This window comes from Coprinopsis cinerea (genome assembly GCF_000182895.1).
Source record: "Coprinopsis cinerea okayama7#130 chromosome 4 map unlocalized cont3.4, whole genome shotgun sequence".
In the NCBI taxonomy this organism is placed as follows: Eukaryota; Fungi; Basidiomycota; class Agaricomycetes; order Agaricales; family Psathyrellaceae; genus Coprinopsis; species Coprinopsis cinerea.
In genome coordinates, this window is record NW_003307541.1 from 1204906 (window position 1) to 1224971 (window position 20066).

Sequence of the window (20066 nt, forward strand, 5' to 3'; positions counted from 1 at the left end):
AACTATGCGAAAGCGTCAGACCATAGTAAAAGGGAAGAAAGAACCTAGAAATACAACGGATATCGCGGGCGAACGCGACGATTAGAGCATGCAAGACAATCCAAGGAAGGGAGAAAAGCAACTGAAAGGGCAAAAACCCCAATAGCCCATTATACACACAAATTCCCGACCAGCCGGCAATGAGCGATGGTCTAGGAAAGCCCACGCTGTCGTCGGTCCACCATCCCGTACTCGACAACTCCCTGTGTCGTACCCACGTACAGCGACTTCCCAGTCGGGGAGAAGCATACACCAGCAATATGTAGGTCCTCCTCGTACTCGAATTCGGGTGACGAGAATCGGTACCCGTTGAAAATGGTCGAGTTGGGTAAACGGGCAGGTATGCGTTCAGGCACCGGGGGAGTCGAGGGTGAAGCTGAAGCCTGAGGAACTTCTTGAGGAACAGGCGTTGGAGAATGGTGGTCTTGCTCATCCTGATCATTGTCATCGTTGTCGTCGTCGTCGTCACTGCTTTCGTCATCCCAGAGAGGCATCGAATACGCTCCAGGCGGTAAACCAATGGGCACTTGATCAGGTACGGGGTTGAATGAATATGTGTATGTCGAGATGGCGTTGACCACAGGGGGGAGGTCCAGGTGGATGAGGTCAAGCGGCGCGTCGAGGGGATCCGATACTGACATGATAGGCGGCGAAGGCGGAGGAGGCTCGCTCATCGTCGTCGGCACATGAATCACAGCCTCTTCCTCAAACGTCTTCCCATCGACAAGGTGAATGAGCGAGGTATGTTCTGCGAAGACGAGCGTCTCGTTCAGACCGTTCTCATCACCTCCGAACTTCACGTTTCGGACGCTCCATGATGGCGCGGTGTTGACAAACCAATGCGACGGGTCCCACGAGATCCAGCCAGCGGGCGAGGCTCCCAAGCCACCTGCCCCCATCCCTCGCATCTTGTCCACCTGGAACACCTTCAGCGGTTTCGTACTCCGGATATCCCAGACCCCTACAACTCCCTCTTGTGAGCCAACAGCGTACTTGCTCCCATCCTTGGACCAGGCAGCAGCAAACGCAGCGGTGAAAGTCGATGGACGCGTCGTCGGATAGTGTGGAGGCGTGTTGGCGGGAAGAGGTAAAGGAATAGTCGCGACGGGCCGGTATGTTACACGCGAAGAGCCGCTCACATGGTGAAGATATACATTCCCCGAATCGCCGACAGTCGCAATCATCCGACCGGAAGGTGACATCGAAGCTGTGGTGGACATGAGACTTGGTTGGATGACTCAGAGACGATGTACACACCGTAGTTGATGCAAGTATCCAGCTTCAGCGCACCGACGCATTCCAACCTTGCGTTGTTCAGCCTCTCATCCTGCCAATTCTCCCTGTCGATGTGGTCATCGGCCGTGGTGGGTCTCCAATCGAGAGGCTGTCTCCGGATCGCGCAGTCGTACAGCCTGAACGTTTGGTCATTATTCGTTACGCCGACACGTGGTTCGCAGCTGCTCGAGTTGGAGCGGGTCAAAAGCACAGAGTTGTTGAGGGTTCCGCTCAGCCTGCAGTTGTATTGCCAAAGTGGCGCAGCGCCAGATGGCTGGTGGTAGGAGAGATGGAGGTTGGCTTCCCACGAACCTCCGGCAGCTAGGAGTGTGTCTTCATTGTTGTTCCCGAGAGCCATCGCTGTGAGCGAAGACGGAGGAAACATGATAGTGCGGACAAGCGTTCGTATAGGCTACGTCGCTAGGTCAGAATTGCGCGGGCCAAGAGCAAAGGTGGAGCTTACAGCGTTCGGGAGATTAAGGTTCTGCTCGACAATCTCTCTGTCCCTCACATAGGTGACCACACCTTGTTCTTGAGGACATACTATTAGGTCACGTAGTTGCCTGAAGACGTTTTAGGACGAAACTTTGAACGGTTCAGGTAGAACTCACGGATGGTCAATGGTGATTTGTGCTTGGGCGACTGCAGTCGGCTTCGCAGTGACATACGTCGTGGCTGCCATCTCGAATAGTTTGTCAGGTACTACGACGGCGACAAGATGACCAGAAGTATATCTGGTGATTCAACAACGTTCCCCTGCGGTATGGTGTGGGCAGATCAAAGTTGTTCAGATCGTCCTAGTAAGGAGGGAAGTCAAGGCGCAAGCATGTCGATATTCGAAGAGCTTGTTCAAGCTAGGCTTTGTTCTTGAGCCACAGCGGGCGGTGTCGTGACTTGTTGGTGCCCTTGACTGTGATGGTTTCCTCCAAAATGCAATGCGGCCGGGATCCGAAGACTCAACGGGGCTGTGACCAAGTCTGATGATCGCGGCTTGGCCGCTCAGATAAGATAACACAGTTCCTTTGACAAGGTGCTGTAGTATCCCATATACAGTGGTCTGGGCGACCAGATTACCGACGGTAAATGGGTCCAGAGGCAAATTAAGGTATAAAACTCGGAGAAAGAGGCAAGTTTGAGGTGAAGATCAAAGGGGACAGAATCTTTGTTGTTTAGGGGCCTCGAAACCAAGCAAAGTGCGGCACAGAGCGGCAACTTGTGGATCGCTTTGGTCCTTGTGAAGCAAAGTTACACCTCAAAGACTTAGCCAAAGTTAAGACCGACGACTCAAGGTAAGAAGGCCGTGCTTGTATTACAAAAGTTCAGTTTCATTGAACCATGGTCTCTACTCATATATCAATGTAACCAGACAGTGAATTCACGGCTTGTTCAAGCAGCACCTCCAGCACCCGTTGTCATAAGCTGGATGAGAAATCTCGTTGCATGGGGTGAATTGAATGTAGCAGTTGCGATTGCATTGGAACTGTGGAGGCACGGTTCCCGATTGAGGGAGTGCAGAAGCACTGGCGATGATGGTGGTTAAAGTCAAGAGGACCAACTTGCTGAAGAAGACCATGCTGCTGCAGATTACAGACTGTGAGCCCTTCTGAGGCGACGGAGCTGGGGGGACTGACCTTGTGGAAAAGATTGAGAGGGTAGAGAGACAATAGGCCACTTTCTGGGCCTATAAGGAGTGGCAGGTCGCACTTGCGGATACAAGAGGCGATAGAGAAGCTTAAGACATCTTCGGTGCGCAAACTCCACCGGTATACATACGTACCTTCTGATAATACCACAGCGGCGCAGCCCCATCAACCCAGAGGTCCGAGACGCTCAGAAAGGTTAGGCTAGAAAAAGACCACCATTAAACCAAGTAAATACATAGTCCATGTGTCTAGGTAAACTCCTAGTTATGAGTACTACCGACGGCTCATCCTCAGATAAAGGAAATATGATACCCCAGCTGCCACAGCTGCGAACCCGGTCACGGAGCCCACCACAACTCCAATGATCTTCTCCAGTGACATCTCCCCTTGTTCTGGAAGTTCTCCTCTCCCGTTTCCAATATTCCAGTCGCTCGAGGCCTCTGTTGGCGAAGGAGCCGTGGTCGGCGTAGTTCCGAGTTGAGAGCCCGACGAACGAGTCGGGGATAGACTGGGCGACGGAAGGGTGGGTGAGATTGGGGAGTCGGGTGCAGACCCAGTTGAACTTGGAAGGCCTGATTCGACTTCGGTGGAGGATGTGGCCGAAGGCGCTGGAGAAGGCACCCCTGCTGCCGGAGGGAAAGCGGCGTCTATGAGCTTCTCGAGTGATGCTCGTTGGAACACGGCAGAGCAAGGATCCGTATCGAAGATGGCCTGGTCCTATTCATTGACCGCACGTCGCCAATCAGCACAAAACGCTCATCTAGTGTATCCAAAAAGAAAACGTCCTGCTCACCCGTTCAACGTCATTGGAGAACCTCGCCTCGTGACATAGGGCCAAGAGTGCGAGTTTATTCGACCACTCGCTCTGCTCAATCGCAGCTTTTGCCAGGATGTTTGCCTTCTCCGCCGCGGCGTACGACTTGATAGCCCAGGCTCCAAACACGAAGGCAGCGATGATGGTGACGAGCTGCAGGACCACGTTCATAATCACGTTCCATTTGACGAGGAACTGGAAGAGAGGGCTATCGTCGGAACACGGCGCGTATTGAAGAGGCAAACTTCGAGAACTTGAGGAAGTGTTGGGTCCTTCCCGGCACTTCAGGCTGGCATGGCAGTCGCGACAGTGATCTGGAGGCGTGTTGAAGTGGCCGCTGATATGTGCTAGGTCTTGGTTCCATTGTCCCTTTTCGTTCCCGTAGTCTGTGTGAATCGAGGACGACCTTGCAAATCTGGGAGGTGAGGCCTGAGGGTTCAGATGGTAATTGATACTTCTACGAAGGCTGCTTACACAGCTGTTGTTGTTTTCGGCGGAAGTCTGGCGTGCTCGTCAATTCAACCTGACTGTGATCTCTGCATCGCGTATACGTACGACTGGGAGTTTGACGACGTATCTGATAGTTGAGAATCTGAAGAACCGACGGGTCTGAGAGGGGAATGTTAATGAGTACTTGAGTGGTCACACCCAGCTGTCAGGACGGAACGCCCTTACATTGGCGGCGGTCGAAGTTTCTCCTGTTGCTCATGCCCAAGGTCCTTTCTTGCATCGGTAAGGGTCCAAATGTCTCCTCGAGAACTATTTGGGACACTCACTCTGACGGGGAGTGCCCATCTGCAACCAGAGGCAGCTGCCAAGAGGCTCTAATCAACGGGAACGTCAGTTGTCGAGACTTGTATATAGAATAGACATCACTTACAAAGGGGTTTTGCAGGACTGTGCCATGTCTTGGTGAGTTTCCTGAGGGCAGAAGGCAAGAGACGTTGCGGATGCTGACGACGTGAATGCATTTTAGATTCCGGTTGTCAGGGACCATATTGTTGCGGTGCCTTTTCGACCAATAGATTTTAGGCGCCGAGCGCCGACGTGATTGCCATCATAGACCTTCGCCTGCCTGATGGGTTGGGCGTGTCGATAAGTTGCAACATTATTACTGTAGCATTGGGCTCCGATAACACACTGGTAACATGGCTTGAGGACGGAAACCCACTCCATTGCATGCGCGCTAAGACAGAGGTGAGGAGTAGAAGAGACCAACTTAAAAACCGACCTCATCGAGGTTCGAACACGGCCCTGCGTCTGCCTCGGCAGTTACCGAAGTCCCCAGGGTTCAACCCGGCTAGCGCCAAGGGCGCCTTTTTCTTCAACTTCCACCACCACTTTTTGCTTGACGACGCCAGATAATTGCATGTGTGTTCAGAAGGTGATATTAAACGCTGCTGTGTGGACCCATGGTTACGTCGCTGAAGACTACTCGCACATCCAGTAGCGACACTGTAGAACGACGGCGACTGAGCGCTTTACAAGGTACGAAAACAAAGCTGTGAGCAGCATATTGTACTTGCTTGCGTGCTGACTTCAGTGCTGTAGACTCATTTGACGCCCACAACCTCGACAAGCAGCTTCGAGCCACCCGGCTTACCTCCTGCCGTTCATATTTCACGGCGCCTATTGGAGTCCCGAAACAATACCGTGCACACATGTGTTAGCCTGATGAAAAGGGTGGATGAACAAACCCCGAACCACTCGACGTACTGGAATCAACAATAGTGGTTGCTTGTGATAATTGTGGCTCTGAATAGAATGGGATTGACGGCTTGTCTACGATAGAGAAGATCCTGTTTGCAACCGCTCAGCAACGGACGAGAGCGCAGCTGGACAATGCACTACGGGTTAGCTGCCTTGCGACCACCCTTCTTGACAGTATTGCTGCTGACCGACTACTCGGCTCAAACAACGCGTCTTTCATGCCTGTATAGCCTTCATGTGCTCCCTCTAATAGTATAAAGAGGCCTGAAGCCACCACGTCGATTGCCAGCAACCAACCTCCCAAATACTCCCTGTCTCGGTCTTCGACTTTTATCTTCCCTTCAAACATGTGCAAAATCTACTACGCAACGTTCGAGGTCTCTCCCGGGGAATCCACTACCTTGACACTCCCCGATAGCGCACATGTAAGTCTCTCCGTTCCCTTTGTTCGCTTGTCGCGATTCGCGATCGGCTTCGACGTTCAACGTTCAACTTCATTCGCAGGACATTTGCCAATCCGAGTCCTGCCGTGGTAGCATGCAACATCGACAACGGGAGCCCCACAATTGCTGGAGTGTGCAGCCCCCATGCTCAAAGTGAGGCTTTAAACTCTATCCCACACTTCTGACTGCTCTTTGCTAATCTGTTGGCCAGGCCGTTGTACGTCGAGGTCAAACCTTCGGTGAACGAAGATGAACTCGTGGCTGAGTTCGAGGACTGTGTTACCAATCAACGTGTGCTCGAGGCGTAGGCGTCTCGCTTTGAGGCGTAACGACGCCAAACATGAACGACATTCTCGGAGGCCTCCCTGGACGAGACTTTCCTGCAACGATTCCAGTGAAACTATGATCTAGAACAAGGACAATTCCATTAACGCATGCCCTCACCCGGCTTCTCTCCTATGTTTGTGCACGACTAGACTTTGGCTACATATATTCCACGTATCATAACATTCTCAACATTTTAATACCGAATCCGCAGTAATTCTTTAAATAGTCTCAGACATGTCAAGTACAGCTCGAAACGTATGCATTTGTGGCGCAGTTATGAGCAATTCTTCTCCAGTCAGTCCCGCAGAATCGATAGCTGTAATTCACCTAGAGGAATCGCGGGCAGCCAGGTCTGAATTTGCTCTTCCAACATCCACAGCCAAGTATCCGTCTCTTGAAGACCTTTAACCTTCCTAAGGTCCAGCACTAGGGTGTGCCACTTGGGGAACCTCGTGGCCTTGTCCGCTTGAAGAACATCCGAAAGCCGCCACCAGTCGATAGCGAATTGCATTGCGGATATGAAATCGAGAGGATCAACGTACTTGAGAGCTTCCAACACTTCGTTGTCGGGATTTTCATCGTGGCCGTCCTGTGTAGTGGTAATGGTAGGGGCATTCAAGAAAGAGATCGTGACGGTTTCGAGATCGTTCAAGACGGCTGGCTGGCTTTGTTCGAGCGCCCAGGCAATGGTATCTGGCGTAGCCGCTCCGAGATATTGAATAAACTCGACATGCTTGAAGGGCGTCATTAACAGCGAGGTATACGCCGTTCGAATATCCTGGGCGACTGCGAGGATCTGTCAGCCATTCATTCAAACCAAGGTAATTTTGAAAGAACTGACAGGCACTAGCTGGGATCCGAATGTGTGATAAATTGGGAGCCTTAAGGGTTTGCAAGTGTGCAAGGAATTGCTGTGTCGGGTCCCGGCTGAGCGACGAGCCTTCCAAGTCTAGTGTTTCGAGCAGCGGGAATTGTGGCTTGAAAGGTCGCTGACCAGGGAGTGCCAGGAGATATTGGATGGCGTCCACGGCGGAAGTGCCTGCATCCGTTTTGAGCACTTGTACATTGAAGTCGATTGGGATGGGCTCCGTTGAAGTGCCAGGATGAGTGTCATCGTTCGAGGTAGAGGTGAGGTCCACCATGTCTTGATCTGTATCAGAGGTTGGCGGGGCTATGCCCAACTCAACCATCCATGGCGCTCGATACGAATCCCGAATGTCTCCTACCGTAGTCGACCCTTCATTTCCAGCACCGACGCTCAACTCGAGGTGTACTAAGTTCGGGGAAAGAACACGATTAAAGGAAGCAAATGGAAAGTAAACACCGCGGATGGAAAGGGATTTAAGCTGGGGGCTTGAGACCGCCAGCTCAATGGTTGTCCTGAAGACTGGTGAGCATTCCGACCACGCACGCCCTTCTGATGCGGAAAGTGTGATTTCATCGAGGGAGGACACCAACTCTCGAATAAAGGCCGTGGGTACCTCGATGGCTAGCTCAGCTCCGTGCGAGCCAACAGCGTTGTCGATGAATGATAAGGACTTTATCATATCGAGGCGGGGAGATGGGATGGACTTGGACAGGCCATCCCCATTGGCCATCGAGGGTCCTGTGAGCGCTTGTAATTCTTCAATCTGGTGCGGCTTTGTGACCACGATACGATGGAGGATTTGGGCCAGCGTGTAGCCACGAAATATGCGGTTAACGAGGGAGCAGTTGACCACATCCTGTGTTCTGAACGGGGGGAAGTCGTAATCGAATGATGAGAGAAGGATCCGAGGAGGATCAGTGCGGAGCCGCAAGCCGAATTCACAGCAGCGCTGTGTATGGATGGAAGGGACGCCCCTGAAGACGTAGTCCAGGATGCGATAGACTATTTCGGGAGGGAAAGATGGGTGGTTACTTGATCCCATGGCCGGTACTGAGCCTCCTATTTGTTGTGATCACTGAGCTTCATGGGATGGGCGCTCGCCTTACCTTGCTCGCGAGCCGTGAAGTTGAAGCTGATAAAGGCTTGAAATGCTGGATGAGGGAGAAATCTGGCTAAACGTTGTGCAAAAAGGGATAGTAAGGAATAAAAGTGGGGCTGTAAGAGTGCATCACAAACGGTGTCGCCCACCGCTTGAATGTGATGGTTGACAGCTTTTAGCTTTGGTTGTGCATATTTGTTTCACAAGGTGGCTGGGTTAAGCGCCCGTGGGTTCGCAAATCTCAGGGTCGTTAACGACCTGGAGCAGCAACAAAGTGTGTCTTTCTGCCGCTTTCGGCGTTACTGTCACACGCGATACAACGATAGTATTCACAGGCTTTACAGCAAAAGCTGCTGCAGTGGCGCTCATCCACCTCAGGGAGGCTGTGGTCGGCAGTGCCAACTTGGTTCCTGTCCAATAAATCAGATTCTTTGATAAGGAGACCTATCAACCTTCAAAAGGCCGGCTTTACCATGGCCTCTTCCAAGATAGAATTCCTTGAAACGAGCCCTCCCCTTCCTCGTACCGCCAACCAATTTGCACCCTGACATGGCGGCTCCTAGCAGTATCTTTCACCAGGCCAGCCAATTCCAAGTGCACCATTCACAGTTCAACAACGCACGCACCATCTACAATATTTCACGGAACGACAATGGTAGCTACCTACCTTCTAGGCTCAGTCGCCGTCAATCGTGGCTGACACTGCTAACTTGACAGAACCTTTGCCCATTCTGAGGCTACTCCGGCACTGCACGATAGAGGCGACGCACGAATCATCAACTGCAACATATGCGCCCAAGTGCAAGCCGGGGACACGGCTCCAGGTTATCGGCGACATTCAAAGCACAATATCTGACGTCAAGCCTCTAGTATGGGTCTCAGGGCCTGCTGGAGGTGGCAAGACGTGTATTCAGAGAGAGGTCGCTCGAAGAGCTCAAGAATATGGCGACTTGGCAGCATCCTTCTTCTTCTCTACCAGGGTTCCGAAGCTGGACAACGAAACGTCATTTGTTGCAACCATCGCATACCAGCTTACGAAGACACTGCCTGGCTACAAGGAGGTACTGGTGCAGGCACTATCGGACCACCCAGGCGTATTTGAAGAATCGTTGGATGTCCAACTTGACGTCCTCATTCTCCGGCCGCTTTCACAGCTGGAGATTGATTTACGAAGATCTCCACGACTCATCACAATTGACGGCCTGGACGAATGTCGTGATGCCAAAGAGCAGAGACATCTCCTACATGTTCTCCATACCCTTGCAACCAACCCATATTATCAATTTCGTATCGCTGTGTCAAGTCGCCCAGAGTACGACATCCGGACGGTCTTCTCAGGGGAGCTATTGGGACCTATAACAGCAGTCATTCGCTTGGAGAAATACGACGGAAGCAACGATATACGAATCTATCTGATCGACGAGTTTGCGAGGATAAGGGAGGAGCATCCATGCAGAGCCTCAATCCCCGAATCCTGGCTAACAGAAGAAGTCCTGGAGATTCTCGTCAAGAAAGCCTCATCGCAATTCATATTCGCATCGACTGTCGTTAAATACATCGGCAACCCGCGACGGAACCCCATCAAGTCCTTGAAACTCGTATTGGAGTGCACAAAGGACACGGGCGATAGTCACCCTTTTGCAGACCTCGACACACTTTACCGACTCATACTCCACCCCCAGTCTGTGTCCGTTGACCTTTTGCGGCGGTTGCTCCACTTTATACTCGAGCTCTCAGGCATGCAAGAAGGTGCCCTCGTCGATGGCCACGCACCTGGATACCCAAGCCTAATTGATGAATTCCTCGGACTCGATCCAGGCACCACAGAACTCACTTTCTGCGACCTCCACTCTGTGATCTCAATACCAATCAGCTATAGCGGTCGGTATATCAGTTTCCATCACAAGAGCATGGAAGATTTCCTTCGTTCCCAAGAGCGCGCGGGAGACTTGTACCAGCCGGACGAAACCACCCATCTTGACATCGCCGAAAGATGCGTTCACCACTTGCAAGAGTGGTACTCCAGTCTCGGGAAGGGCCCTTTCCGTCATACAGTTAACCTGTCGTTCTCAGCCAGGTATTGGGCGACTTACATGATGAAGATTACGAATGGTAGACCCCTCGTTGGATCGGTGCCTTTGCTCCATTTCAACCCAACCATCCCCATCGTCGTCCAAGCATCGTTTCTAGCGACCCCGTCTGACAGAATGTCAAGAGCCGAGAGGTTGTTTGCATCGTTCAAGGTCCTACGGGAGGGAATCCATAGAACTACGGTAAGTAGTTCGTTTGGAACTGGTCTGATTTTTTTTTTTGAGAACTTAGCTTTTTGGCTTCAGTGTAAAGGCCGCCACCGGTGCATACCGTTATGCAAGAGCCTCCAAAACGTCTGCCACCGGAAGGACAGGATGGTTTGCATGGTTTCGACGGAGAACTTTCGGGGCATCATGTCTGACAAAGAGGCCATCGGGCTCTGGGAGGAGTTACAAGACGAATGTACTCGTCACCGTGGCTGGCTCAGAAGGATATTCTTGGGAACGTAGCTCTCTTGACGCTATCCTGTTTTCGTCTCTTGCCAAGTCCCAAATTTGAATCCTATCATCTCTTACAACCAATATTCAGCGGCGGAAGCAAGACTCCGTCAAAGATACACACTCAGATTCTTGGAGCACTGAATCCCGAGTGATATATCAAAGTCGTGGCCCGACATCCAGGCCTCAGGTGTAATTCACCGCGACTCACAGGTCGCTGATGGTCAAAATGCCAAATATGGATGCTAATTACCCCTTTCGGGCGACAATCGCGTCGCGCCAAGCCGCGGGGATTGGACAATCGAGGTGACATTCAGAGGTGATTTGTGAGAGGATAGGCAGTCGAAGACCTCGTAGATCATACCGGACAAGGGATAAAGGTCCATAGAATGACGCAACACCGTACAACTAAGGAGGGACTCCCCTTTGACGAACACGAGGCAGGAGCGGGGAACCCGATACGCTCGTCATAAGCACCGGTAAGTCCGCCAGGATTCCGACATACCGCGGTCATATCCCATTGTAACCTTCTATACCAAGCAAGGGAGAGATGAACTTGACAAAGGCCACACCCCTCATTCAACGACCAGAAAGACTAAAAGCCCCGGTCTTGTGCGTCCGAATGTAACGTCGTAAAGATCAGCTTCGCCATCACTCAGGGTCCACGCCTAATTATCCATTGTTCGTCGCGCTCGTCCGGGAATATCACGGTTCCAAGGCGAGTGGCCTTTGTTAAACGTTCAGCAGTTACTGGCTTCTGAGCGGGTTCTTCCTGGTATAAAGAAGCGCGTAACTGAGTTCTGAGTCTTCCCAACACCGTCACTCCCGACTTTGCTCTCCAATACCCAACGTTCGACACTACAAACCACCTTCATTTCAATCTCTCATCAACATGTGCTGGTGGTGGTGCCATAAATACGAACACACCCGATGCTACCACATCATCATGGGGCCTGGTCAGCTGGTACGTCCTTCACTCGGTATCACCTTGAAGTGAACATTGCACTCACTATCTTTCTCCTACCAGAGGATCTGCGAGGACGACTACCGCTGCCGTGCCCATGCCAACCACGTCCCCTACCTCGGTGAACACAACTGCGACAGCCGCGGATGCCCCAAGCCTGGGTAAGCACCCCTTCCTCCATCTCATCTTCTCGCAGTTTCAACTTACATTCTCTTGCAGAGGCACTCGTGAGGACCCCGTCCTGAAAGAGATTGTCATCGTCAAAGATCTCTGCGCACGTTGCAAAGAGAAACTCAGCAAGTCGGGCCTAGGACCGGCGCAACACTAGTGTCATCATCTCGGCAACTGTGACGACCATTATCTAACTGCTATTTATCCTCATTGCATCACTTTACACTATCTATACCCTTCGAGCATTCCCCATCCTCCTCATTTCACACAACAGCATTTTCTTGTATGTAGCAATAGCATTTCCCTGCCTCACCCTCATCGATACTGTATTTTATAATAGTCCTCCCTCGAATCAACGAACCGACGTCTTGACTCTTGGCTTCGTCGGGATTGGTATCCATCAACCCAGGAAATGAAAGAGTTAATTGTCATAGCGATCTATGAAGGTCTAGGTTAAATGCGCATAGATAGTCGAGAAACTATTGTACACCGCCCGGCACCGACAAACGGGCGAACCAAAAGGGAGGTAAATAAAGTACACAACTAGATGGAGTAGTTGATAGCGTAATGGCTAGGGTTACATACAAATGTAGATGAAAACGAAAGCAATGCAAAAGATGAAAATCAAGTCATAAAATCGTCAAATGTCATGTCCAAAGTGGAGCTCTCCATAGCTCTTTTCCACCCCTCTCACAACAAATCAACCACACTCTCCAACACAACCTTGGGCATAAGCAACAACCTCTCCTCATACACCGCTTCCGGTTTCTGCTGCTGTCCACTCCCACTCCCACTCCCACCCGCCTGCCCCTGCCCACCCGCAGCAGTCGCAGAACCCACACTCAACAACCCCCCATTCCCAGACGGCGTCCTTACAACAGGCGAAGGCGGCGGACCACGCATCCCAACTCTCGTCCGACACGCCAACCCAATCTCAACACACCCAAGCACCTTCCCTCCCTGCGCCTTCCCACCACCACCAACTTGAACATGTCCAACGTTGGTAACGCCAGGAACACCACTCCCAAACCCACCCATACTCGAAAACGCATCACTCATCCCTCCCCGGATGAACGACCTCCCGAATTCGGGGATGACAAGGTCGAAACTCGTACTGAGAATATCCTGCCGAAGCACATTCTCAAGCGTCGTCAGCGCCTTGGTGATATGCGTCAACTGTTGCAGAAGCGTCGACCGCGAATGGAGAGTCTGGGGCGTAAGCGGGAGCGAGACGACGGGCGTTGAGGCGCCCGAGCCCGAGATCGGCGGCGTGGCGGAGCCTGCGTTGGGTGCTTGCGCCGGCGAGAGATGCGAGAGCTGGTGGCTGGAGTTGGGTGTGACGGGTGTTGAAGGGCTGCCTCCGCATTCGAAACTCCCGCATCCGGCGAGGACAAGGACGTCGTATGTCCATCTCAAAATCGTCTCCGCCAGCTCACTTGCCGAGTAGGCGGAGAGCGTTGGATAGATCTGGTGGATATGCGTGTGCGTCAGGGACCTCCACTTGGCCGAAGTCGGTTGAGGCTCTACAAATCATCACCAGGTTAGCTCTAACCCAACCTCAGAAACGGAAAGCCGAATGAACACTCACCAAACTCCCTCAAACTCCTATAAATCACAGCCAAAACACCATCACTCTTCCCCGGCAACCCCAAGCAAAAGCTCTCCCAAGCCTTCTTCGCAGCAACACACACAAGCGTCTGCAACGCCAACTGCACAAGAATCGGATCATTCGAATGATCATAACTCGCCAACAGGTTGGTCAACGCCGCTCCAAGACGCGGTAGAGTATCATTATACGACCTCGAACCCTTGAGAGAGGGGTCCAACTTGGCAGCTAGACGCGCCGCTACGCTGTCATTCGCCCCGCCCATAGTAGTCGTCGTTCCAGAGCTCGAACTGGTGGAGGACGAACCGCTGGAGGAAGCAGGAGGGGGAGGTACAACCCCCGCATCAACAGGGCTCACACCAACACTCGCGCACACCTCCCGACTCACGAACCGACACATCTCAGTCGCACTCGCCGCAAACTGCAAAATCTGCGAATTGATATCATGCACAGCTTGGATGACCTGTGCCCCGCTCCACGTATCCGTACGCGTCAGGAAGGTCTCGGAACTGCGGTGTTGGGCGAGGTGCTCGGTTAGGGTCGAGGTCATAGGGTTCACTGAGACCGAAGGCGTGCGGATAGGGTTGGTCGTTGTTCGCGTCATTTGGTTAGGAGTGGGTGAGGTGGCCTTGAGGTGGGTGGTGGATGTTGTAACCGAGAGAGTGGGCACGCCGGGACGGATGGGGATGGCAGATGTAGATTTGGAAGGGGCGATAGGAGGGGGCGACGCAACAGCAGGAACAGGCAGCACAATGCCATTCCCAACTCGCGGTGTAGGCAGCTCTGCGTGATTGGAAGGCGTAGGAGTGGTATCCGCCGTCGGGGCAGACAAGACACCGGTCGCCAGCGTCATCCCGTTCACAGCAGTCGAAATCGAGGAATCATCATCCACCACCTTCCGTTCAGACCTGGAAGATCTCGACGAACCATCCGATGACGCGACAGACGACGGCCCTGACCCAGAGGAACTCGACGAAGGCGCAGCATGTCGATGTCGCCCATTAGGATTCGCACCATTGATGAACGACGAAGTAGGCGCCGAAGTGGACAACGACGGCGAACCCCGTCCACTCCCGCTCCCATTCGACTGCAAATCCAACGAACTATGTCTCGAATGCACTCGGCGACCAGGCGACGATGTCCCGGACCCTCCCGACGATCCATGCGTTCCCCGGTGCGACCGCTGCACCCCAGGCGAAATACTCGCTCGCCTCCTCAACTCCGTCAAATGGGGCGACTCGCCCTCCTGCGCGTCGTGGTCAGATTGCTGGTCATGTCGCTTTTGGTGGTGATGAGACTGATGCGGGTGGTTCTGCACCATCGTCGCACTCCTCTTCCTCGAACTCCCGCTCCGACTACTACTCGTACTCCCGTTCAACTGCTCCTCACGGCCGAGATCTTCACTGCCCTGCCAACTCCTACTCACACCACCTGTTTCCCCTCCCTCGTTTCTCTCCTTCTGCCTTTCCCTTTCACGCTCCTTCTCTCTCTCCCTCTCCCTCTCCTTCTTCTCCCTTTCCCTCTCCCTCTCCCTCCTAGCCCTCAACTCACTCTCCAACCTCCTAACCTCTCCATCCTTCTCCTTCATCTCAATCTCCCGCGTCCTCAACTGCGCCTCCAACACCCTAATCGTCGACTCCAACTTCATAACCGCCGCACTCGACGACGACGAGCCTTCACCCACACGTACCGTGCCCGACCTACTCAACCCAGCCCCCGTGCCTTTCGAAAGTAGGGAACTAAACGTCGACGTGTTGGGGTTATTGTTCAATGCAGAGTGGTGCGGGAGCGCCGCGGCACGGTGCGACGCACTCGAAGCTGCGTTGGAGAACGTCGATGACCTCGCTCGTCCGCCAAAATTATGGCTTGTCGTTCCATTCGCCACGCTCTTGGGTAGGCTCGTGCCGCTCCAATAGCCTCCCCCGCCCACACCGGGACTTGGACTACCATACTCACTTCCCGCTCTGGAGCTACTCCTACTCCTACTCCCCGTCCCGCCCCCACTAACCACACTCCCACCGGCACTCGCAGCCCTCGAACTCGAGGCACAAATACAACTCAAACTCTCCTCCCTCAAACTCCTCACTTCCTCTTCCAACCCGCGCATCTCATCGTTCCGTTTCTGGATATGCAGTTCCCTCCTCCTGATATCCTCCTCCCGTGCTCTCAACAGCTCCTCCCTCTTCCTAACCCCCTCTTCAAACGCCCTAACCTCCTCCTCACGCACTCTAAACTCCTCCTCCCTGGCCCTAATCTCCTCATCCCTCATCCTAATCTCCTCATCCCTCGCACGCAGCTCATTATCCCTCCGTCCCAACACCCCCTCCACACTCCTCAACTCATTCTCCTTGGTTCGCAACTCGGCTTTGAGCTCACCCTCCCTCGTCTTCAGCTCGTTCTCTTTCGAACGTAGTTCGCTTTTGAGCTCGCTTTCCCGAGATTTGAACCTCGCCTGTGTCTCTTTGAGCATCTTTTCGAGTTGGCGGGAGCGGTCTTCGAGGTACTTGGCGCGTTCCTCAAAGTATTTCGTGCGTTCGTCGATGGGTGGTGGGGAGGTGGGGTATCTCGTCGTCGTAGCAGCGGAAGTGGAGGTGGGAACGGTGGTAGAAGGCCGATCATCCGGTATCGACACAAAAGCAGAGTAGGGATTCGCCTGCTGTCGAGCCCTCTCTTCCATCATCCTGGCCCTCTCCACTCGTTCTTCCAACGTCGTACTCCGACTATGCGTAGCACGTTCTGCAGTACCCCTCTCCCCCGACCCTGACCCTGACCCCGCCGTCGGTCCCCCAGCCCAAGGCTGCGTCGTCGACGGCCGGACAACTCCCATCCCGCCTAGATGATCCTCGATTAACCGTGATGGACCGTACGTGTATGCGTCGAGTGTTATAGCGCCTTAATCAATCCCCCCGAAAACAGGGTTAGTAAAGAGCGTGTAGCCGTGAAGTTGAAGATGGGACGTACCGTTACCGCCAGAAGAAGCGGGTAGAGGAACGGTATTGTGCCGCATATTCGGTAAACTGGGTAACCTCTTCCCGCTCCGCCCGCCATTATCGATGCTCTCCCTCCTCCTCTCGCTTCTCTCAGCCCTCTCATGCTCTCTTTCTCGTTCCCTATCCCTGTCTCTATCTCTGTCTCTGTCTCTCTCCCGATCCCTATCCCTGTCACGTTCCCGCTCTCGCGTCTTTGTAGGACTACTAGTATGCGTCGCCTTGGCCGGACTCGTCATATACCCACTCAACGTCCCCTGATTCGTATAACTAGCCGATACACCACCCATCCCCATCCCCATCCCCATATTCCCCGAACCCGACGCATGAGCAGCGTCACCATAACTATTCGTCGCCGCCGTATTATTAGTCGAAATCGGAGCTGTCGCCGTAGAAGTGTAAACGGTGTTCATGTACCCGTTCGTTGTGGCATACAGATCCCTCTCCCTCTCGCGTTCTCGTTCCCGGTACTCCCTCTCAATCTCCCTTTCCCTTTCACGCTCCTTCTCCTTCTCCCTCTCACGCTCCCTCTCCTTCTCGCGTCGCCCACTACTCCTCAGACTCATGATCTCCGTCAAGATAGACGACGAAAGCGAGATGGAAGGCAGTTGTGGCAGTGGTAAAAACGGAGGCCCGCTTGTCGTTGTCTTAGTCGTAGTTGTGGTTGATGTACTCGTAGTTGTACTCGCAGTCGCCTCGTTGGTCCCTTCCAAAGACGAAGCCGGTGGCGAAATAGAAATGATAGGTTCCGCAACAACCGGTGACGTAGAAACTGAAGGTTCTGCTGTAGTCGAAACTGATGTGGATATAACTGGCGTCGCAACCGACGTAGAAATCCCCAAAGGCAAATTCAAGCCTTCACTAAACGCAGAATGCAACCGCCCAATAAACTCCTTTGTCGAAGCCGAAGTCGAACTCGCGATGGAGGAAGGTGTGACGGCAGTGGTGATGGTCGATCGTAACTCGTCGATCGATGTCGTGGTAGCTGAAGTAACTGTGGGTGCAGATGTAGTTGGTGTAGGCGAGCGTGTTGGGATTTGTCGTGGTTCTGATTTAGTGGGTGTTGTGGTAGTATTATGTGTAGTCGTAGATGTCGTTGAAGTGGATGTAGGTAGAGTCGAAGTAGATGCAGAAGATGATTCCGATGTCGAGGTCGAATGGGCGGCAGTAGACGCAACAGGCGTAGCAGTCGAAACAGACCTAGAAGGCACAACCCAATCCAAAGCACTACTCAGCACCGAAGTAAACCCTCCCCCAATACTAACGCGCTTCTTCCAACTAGAGGGTGCTTTCGGAGGTGTACTGGTCGTCCCACTATTCGCAGGTGCAGGAACACTCGAAGCAAGCGTCGCACTCCTCCTCCTACTCTTACTCGAAGTCGGCGTCGAAGTCCTAGTCGAACTCGGCGAACGCGAACGTGAACCTAAACCGTGACTGACGTTCGAATTCGAATCGCGATTATCGAAAGCTCCGGTGGTGGCGCAATGGCTGTCCTCGCTCCAACTTTCCCGAGACCCTCTCCCTCCTTCAGGATCAACCGTCCAACTAGCAGTAGCACTCGCAGGCGACGACTCGACCGGATCTTGATCAGCCAACATCGACATCAACGCCAAACCAGCAAGAAATCAAAACGTGTAAGCATATCGTTCGAGGGTACAGCGAAGGGACTTACTTGGAGATGGAGATGTTGAATGGGAATTATCTGAACTCCCCGAAGTAGAGACAAGACGAGTGATGCGGTGAACCCAGGAAGATGGACCGCTGTTTGAGGTAGCCGAGCTTGAGCGTCGGTGGAGACCGTGACGGATCCGTAGAGTATTCGATGGCGAACTCCGGGTGTTAAACGAAAATGCACTGGGACTTGCAGATAACTGAGGTGGCGAAAGTGATGGGTTAGGGGTAGTTGAAGGTAAAGAATGTGCTGGTGGTGTGGTAGTCTGAGCCTGAGCCTGAAGAAGGCCGATAGCTATCGGAGGCGTGGGTGTACGTGTCGGGGTCGGAGTCGAAGTCGAGCCGAACGAGCTAGACGATGACGAGGAAGGTCCAGACGACGACGACGACGAAGACTCGGAAAGAGTATAGTCAAACTGGACACCGTCTACCTCGAAGATATCACGTTCCCTGTCTCCTTCCGTGCCCTCAATCCCAATCCCAAGATGACTGTGGTCGACCTCCTCCTCCTCCCTGTGCTTCTCGTTGTCCTCTGGTTTGTCGGTTAACGAAGCGAGCGGTGCTGGTGACGTCGAGGGTGGTGCCGGTACCTGGCGGTGTCGTGGCTGGTGGTGGAGGTGCTGGACACCTATCGACCCAGAAAACATATAAGCCCCTCGCGTTCACAGAACGCCGATGATATATGTACGCAAACGAAATTAAACGGAGTAACAAGCGAGGGAAAGGTGAAGAACGCGTGGAGGCCTAGAGGCAGACGCTGGAGGTGGTGTGTGACGAAGGGATAACAAAGTTTATGAACCGATGAAGGACGTAAAGGGTCTTTTCTTCGTTTGGCGACGACCCTGGATCAGGATCCGCGACGACCAAACTTCAAAAGCGAATGAAAGTGAAGTGAAGGAAGAATGAAGTAAAGTGAACTAAGCAGAGAAATAACCAACGCACCTAAATCCGTCTGTCCAAATCCAAACAAAGAACCTCTCTCTCCTTTTCCTTCAACGACTCCTCTTGGCGGGGTTAACGAGCGCCGAGCAAAACCTTCAAGTCCTTCTTCTTCTTCCTCTACAACTTCAAGACTCGAGAAACTCGCGTTTACAACGTTCCCTAAACTCTCCTCGACAGGTACAGATGTAGTAGGTCTACAAGCAACCCTGGATGAACACTCCTCCTCCTTGGGTATCACACAACCTTCCAAAAGCGATTCCTCGTTATTTGTGCTCGGCCTCGTGCTGATGTCTTCACTTTCGCCTTCTAAATCCCTCGTGGTAGGGGTATATCCTAGACTCGCAGATCGGGTATATGACCCAGGCGTGGCCGTAGGGGTCTGGGAATCGGACTCGTTATCGGTCCTTACCTCGCTAGCGCACACAAGCGTCCCAAGTTGATGATCGCAGTTCCCTCGTTCAACTTCCCTCGTATCGTCGTAATCGTCGTCTCCGGCGGATTCGGTAGGGGGAGAATGGGATGGAGGAGAGGCGGAAAGGCGGAGAGGAGAACCTGGGCCTGAGGCCGCAGATGATGATGACGGTACGGAAGAAAAATCGAAATGTTTTGATGTCGACCTTGATGGTGTTGATTGCTCCGCCGTCAGCGCCCTCCTCTCTTCACCACCAACTCCCTCTCCCTGCTCTTGAATCCTTGTCTTTCCTACTACTACTACTCCTTCCTCCAAACCTCCAGCCATAGTGTTGGAAGTGTCGGCAACTGGAACCGTTGAAGTTGGGCTCGCCGGTACACCTGGAATTGCAGTTACGCGCTGGCCTCCTGTCCTGGTGTCTTCCGACTTCACGAGGCGGTCATACAACACCATACCACCGAACCAAGTCGAATTCAGGGGACAGCGGGCGTTAGTCGGAAGTATGTAGATTTCGGATTCCGGGCCTGCTGGGTATGTATGTTGTCGGTTATGGATGGACCGATAGCA

General features: G+C 53.0%; 7 protein-coding genes across 7 annotated transcripts; 3 read left to right on the top strand and 4 right to left on the bottom strand.

The window, feature by feature from the left end:
- Positions 1-191: 191 nt before the first annotated feature.
- Positions 192-1996, bottom strand: CC1G_07840 (hypothetical protein; the record flags this gene model as incomplete). Its single annotated transcript, XM_001838597.1, has 4 exons — positions 192-1246; positions 1297-1726; positions 1778-1877; positions 1926-1996. The coding sequence occupies 4 exons, from the start codon at positions 1994-1996 to the stop codon at positions 192-194; spliced, it is 1656 nt and encodes a 551-aa protein (XP_001838649.1).
- Positions 1997-2689: 693 nt separating this feature from the next.
- Positions 2690-4768, bottom strand: CC1G_07841 (hypothetical protein; the record flags this gene model as incomplete). The annotated part of the gene is made up of 9 exons (XM_001838598.2): positions 2690-2891; positions 2946-2995; positions 3092-3158; positions 3292-3674; positions 3751-4186; positions 4246-4272; positions 4327-4380; positions 4447-4595; positions 4652-4768. The coding sequence occupies 9 exons, from the start codon at positions 4766-4768 to the stop codon at positions 2690-2692; spliced, it is 1485 nt and encodes a 494-aa protein (XP_001838650.2).
- A 1060-nt stretch (positions 4769-5828) lies between these two features.
- Positions 5829-6232, top strand: CC1G_07842 (hypothetical protein; the record flags this gene model as incomplete). The annotated part of the gene is made up of 3 exons (XM_001838599.2): positions 5829-5906; positions 5986-6077; positions 6136-6232. The coding sequence occupies 3 exons, from the start codon at positions 5829-5831 to the stop codon at positions 6230-6232; spliced, it is 267 nt and encodes an 88-aa protein (XP_001838651.2).
- A 314-nt stretch (positions 6233-6546) lies between these two features.
- On the bottom strand, positions 6547-8161 carry CC1G_07843 (hypothetical protein; the record flags this gene model as incomplete). The annotated part of the gene is made up of 2 exons (XM_001838600.2): positions 6547-7037; positions 7093-8161. 2 exons carry the CDS (start codon positions 8159-8161, stop codon positions 6547-6549), a joined length of 1560 nt encoding a protein of 519 aa, XP_001838652.2.
- Positions 8162-8704: 543 nt separating this feature from the next.
- On the top strand, positions 8705-10807 carry CC1G_07844 (hypothetical protein; the record flags this gene model as incomplete). The annotated part of the gene is made up of 3 exons (XM_001838601.2): positions 8705-8873; positions 8936-10491; positions 10541-10807. The coding sequence occupies exons 1-3, from the start codon at positions 8768-8770 to the stop codon at positions 10805-10807; spliced, it is 1929 nt and encodes a 642-aa protein (XP_001838653.2). The 5' UTR covers positions 8705-8767.
- Positions 10808-11692: 885 nt separating this feature from the next.
- On the top strand, positions 11693-12038 carry CC1G_07845 (hypothetical protein; the record flags this gene model as incomplete). The annotated part of the gene is made up of 3 exons (XM_001838602.2): positions 11693-11710; positions 11774-11871; positions 11930-12038. 3 exons carry the CDS (start codon positions 11693-11695, stop codon positions 12036-12038), a joined length of 225 nt encoding a protein of 74 aa, XP_001838654.2.
- A 533-nt stretch (positions 12039-12571) lies between these two features.
- Positions 12572-19826, bottom strand: CC1G_07846 (hypothetical protein; the record flags this gene model as incomplete). Its single annotated transcript, XM_001838603.2, has 5 exons — positions 12572-13404; positions 13470-16379; positions 16449-18056; positions 18147-18773; positions 19088-19826. The coding sequence occupies 5 exons, from the start codon at positions 19824-19826 to the stop codon at positions 12572-12574; spliced, it is 6717 nt and encodes a 2238-aa protein (XP_001838655.2).
- Between the last annotated feature and the right edge of the window lie 240 nt (positions 19827-20066).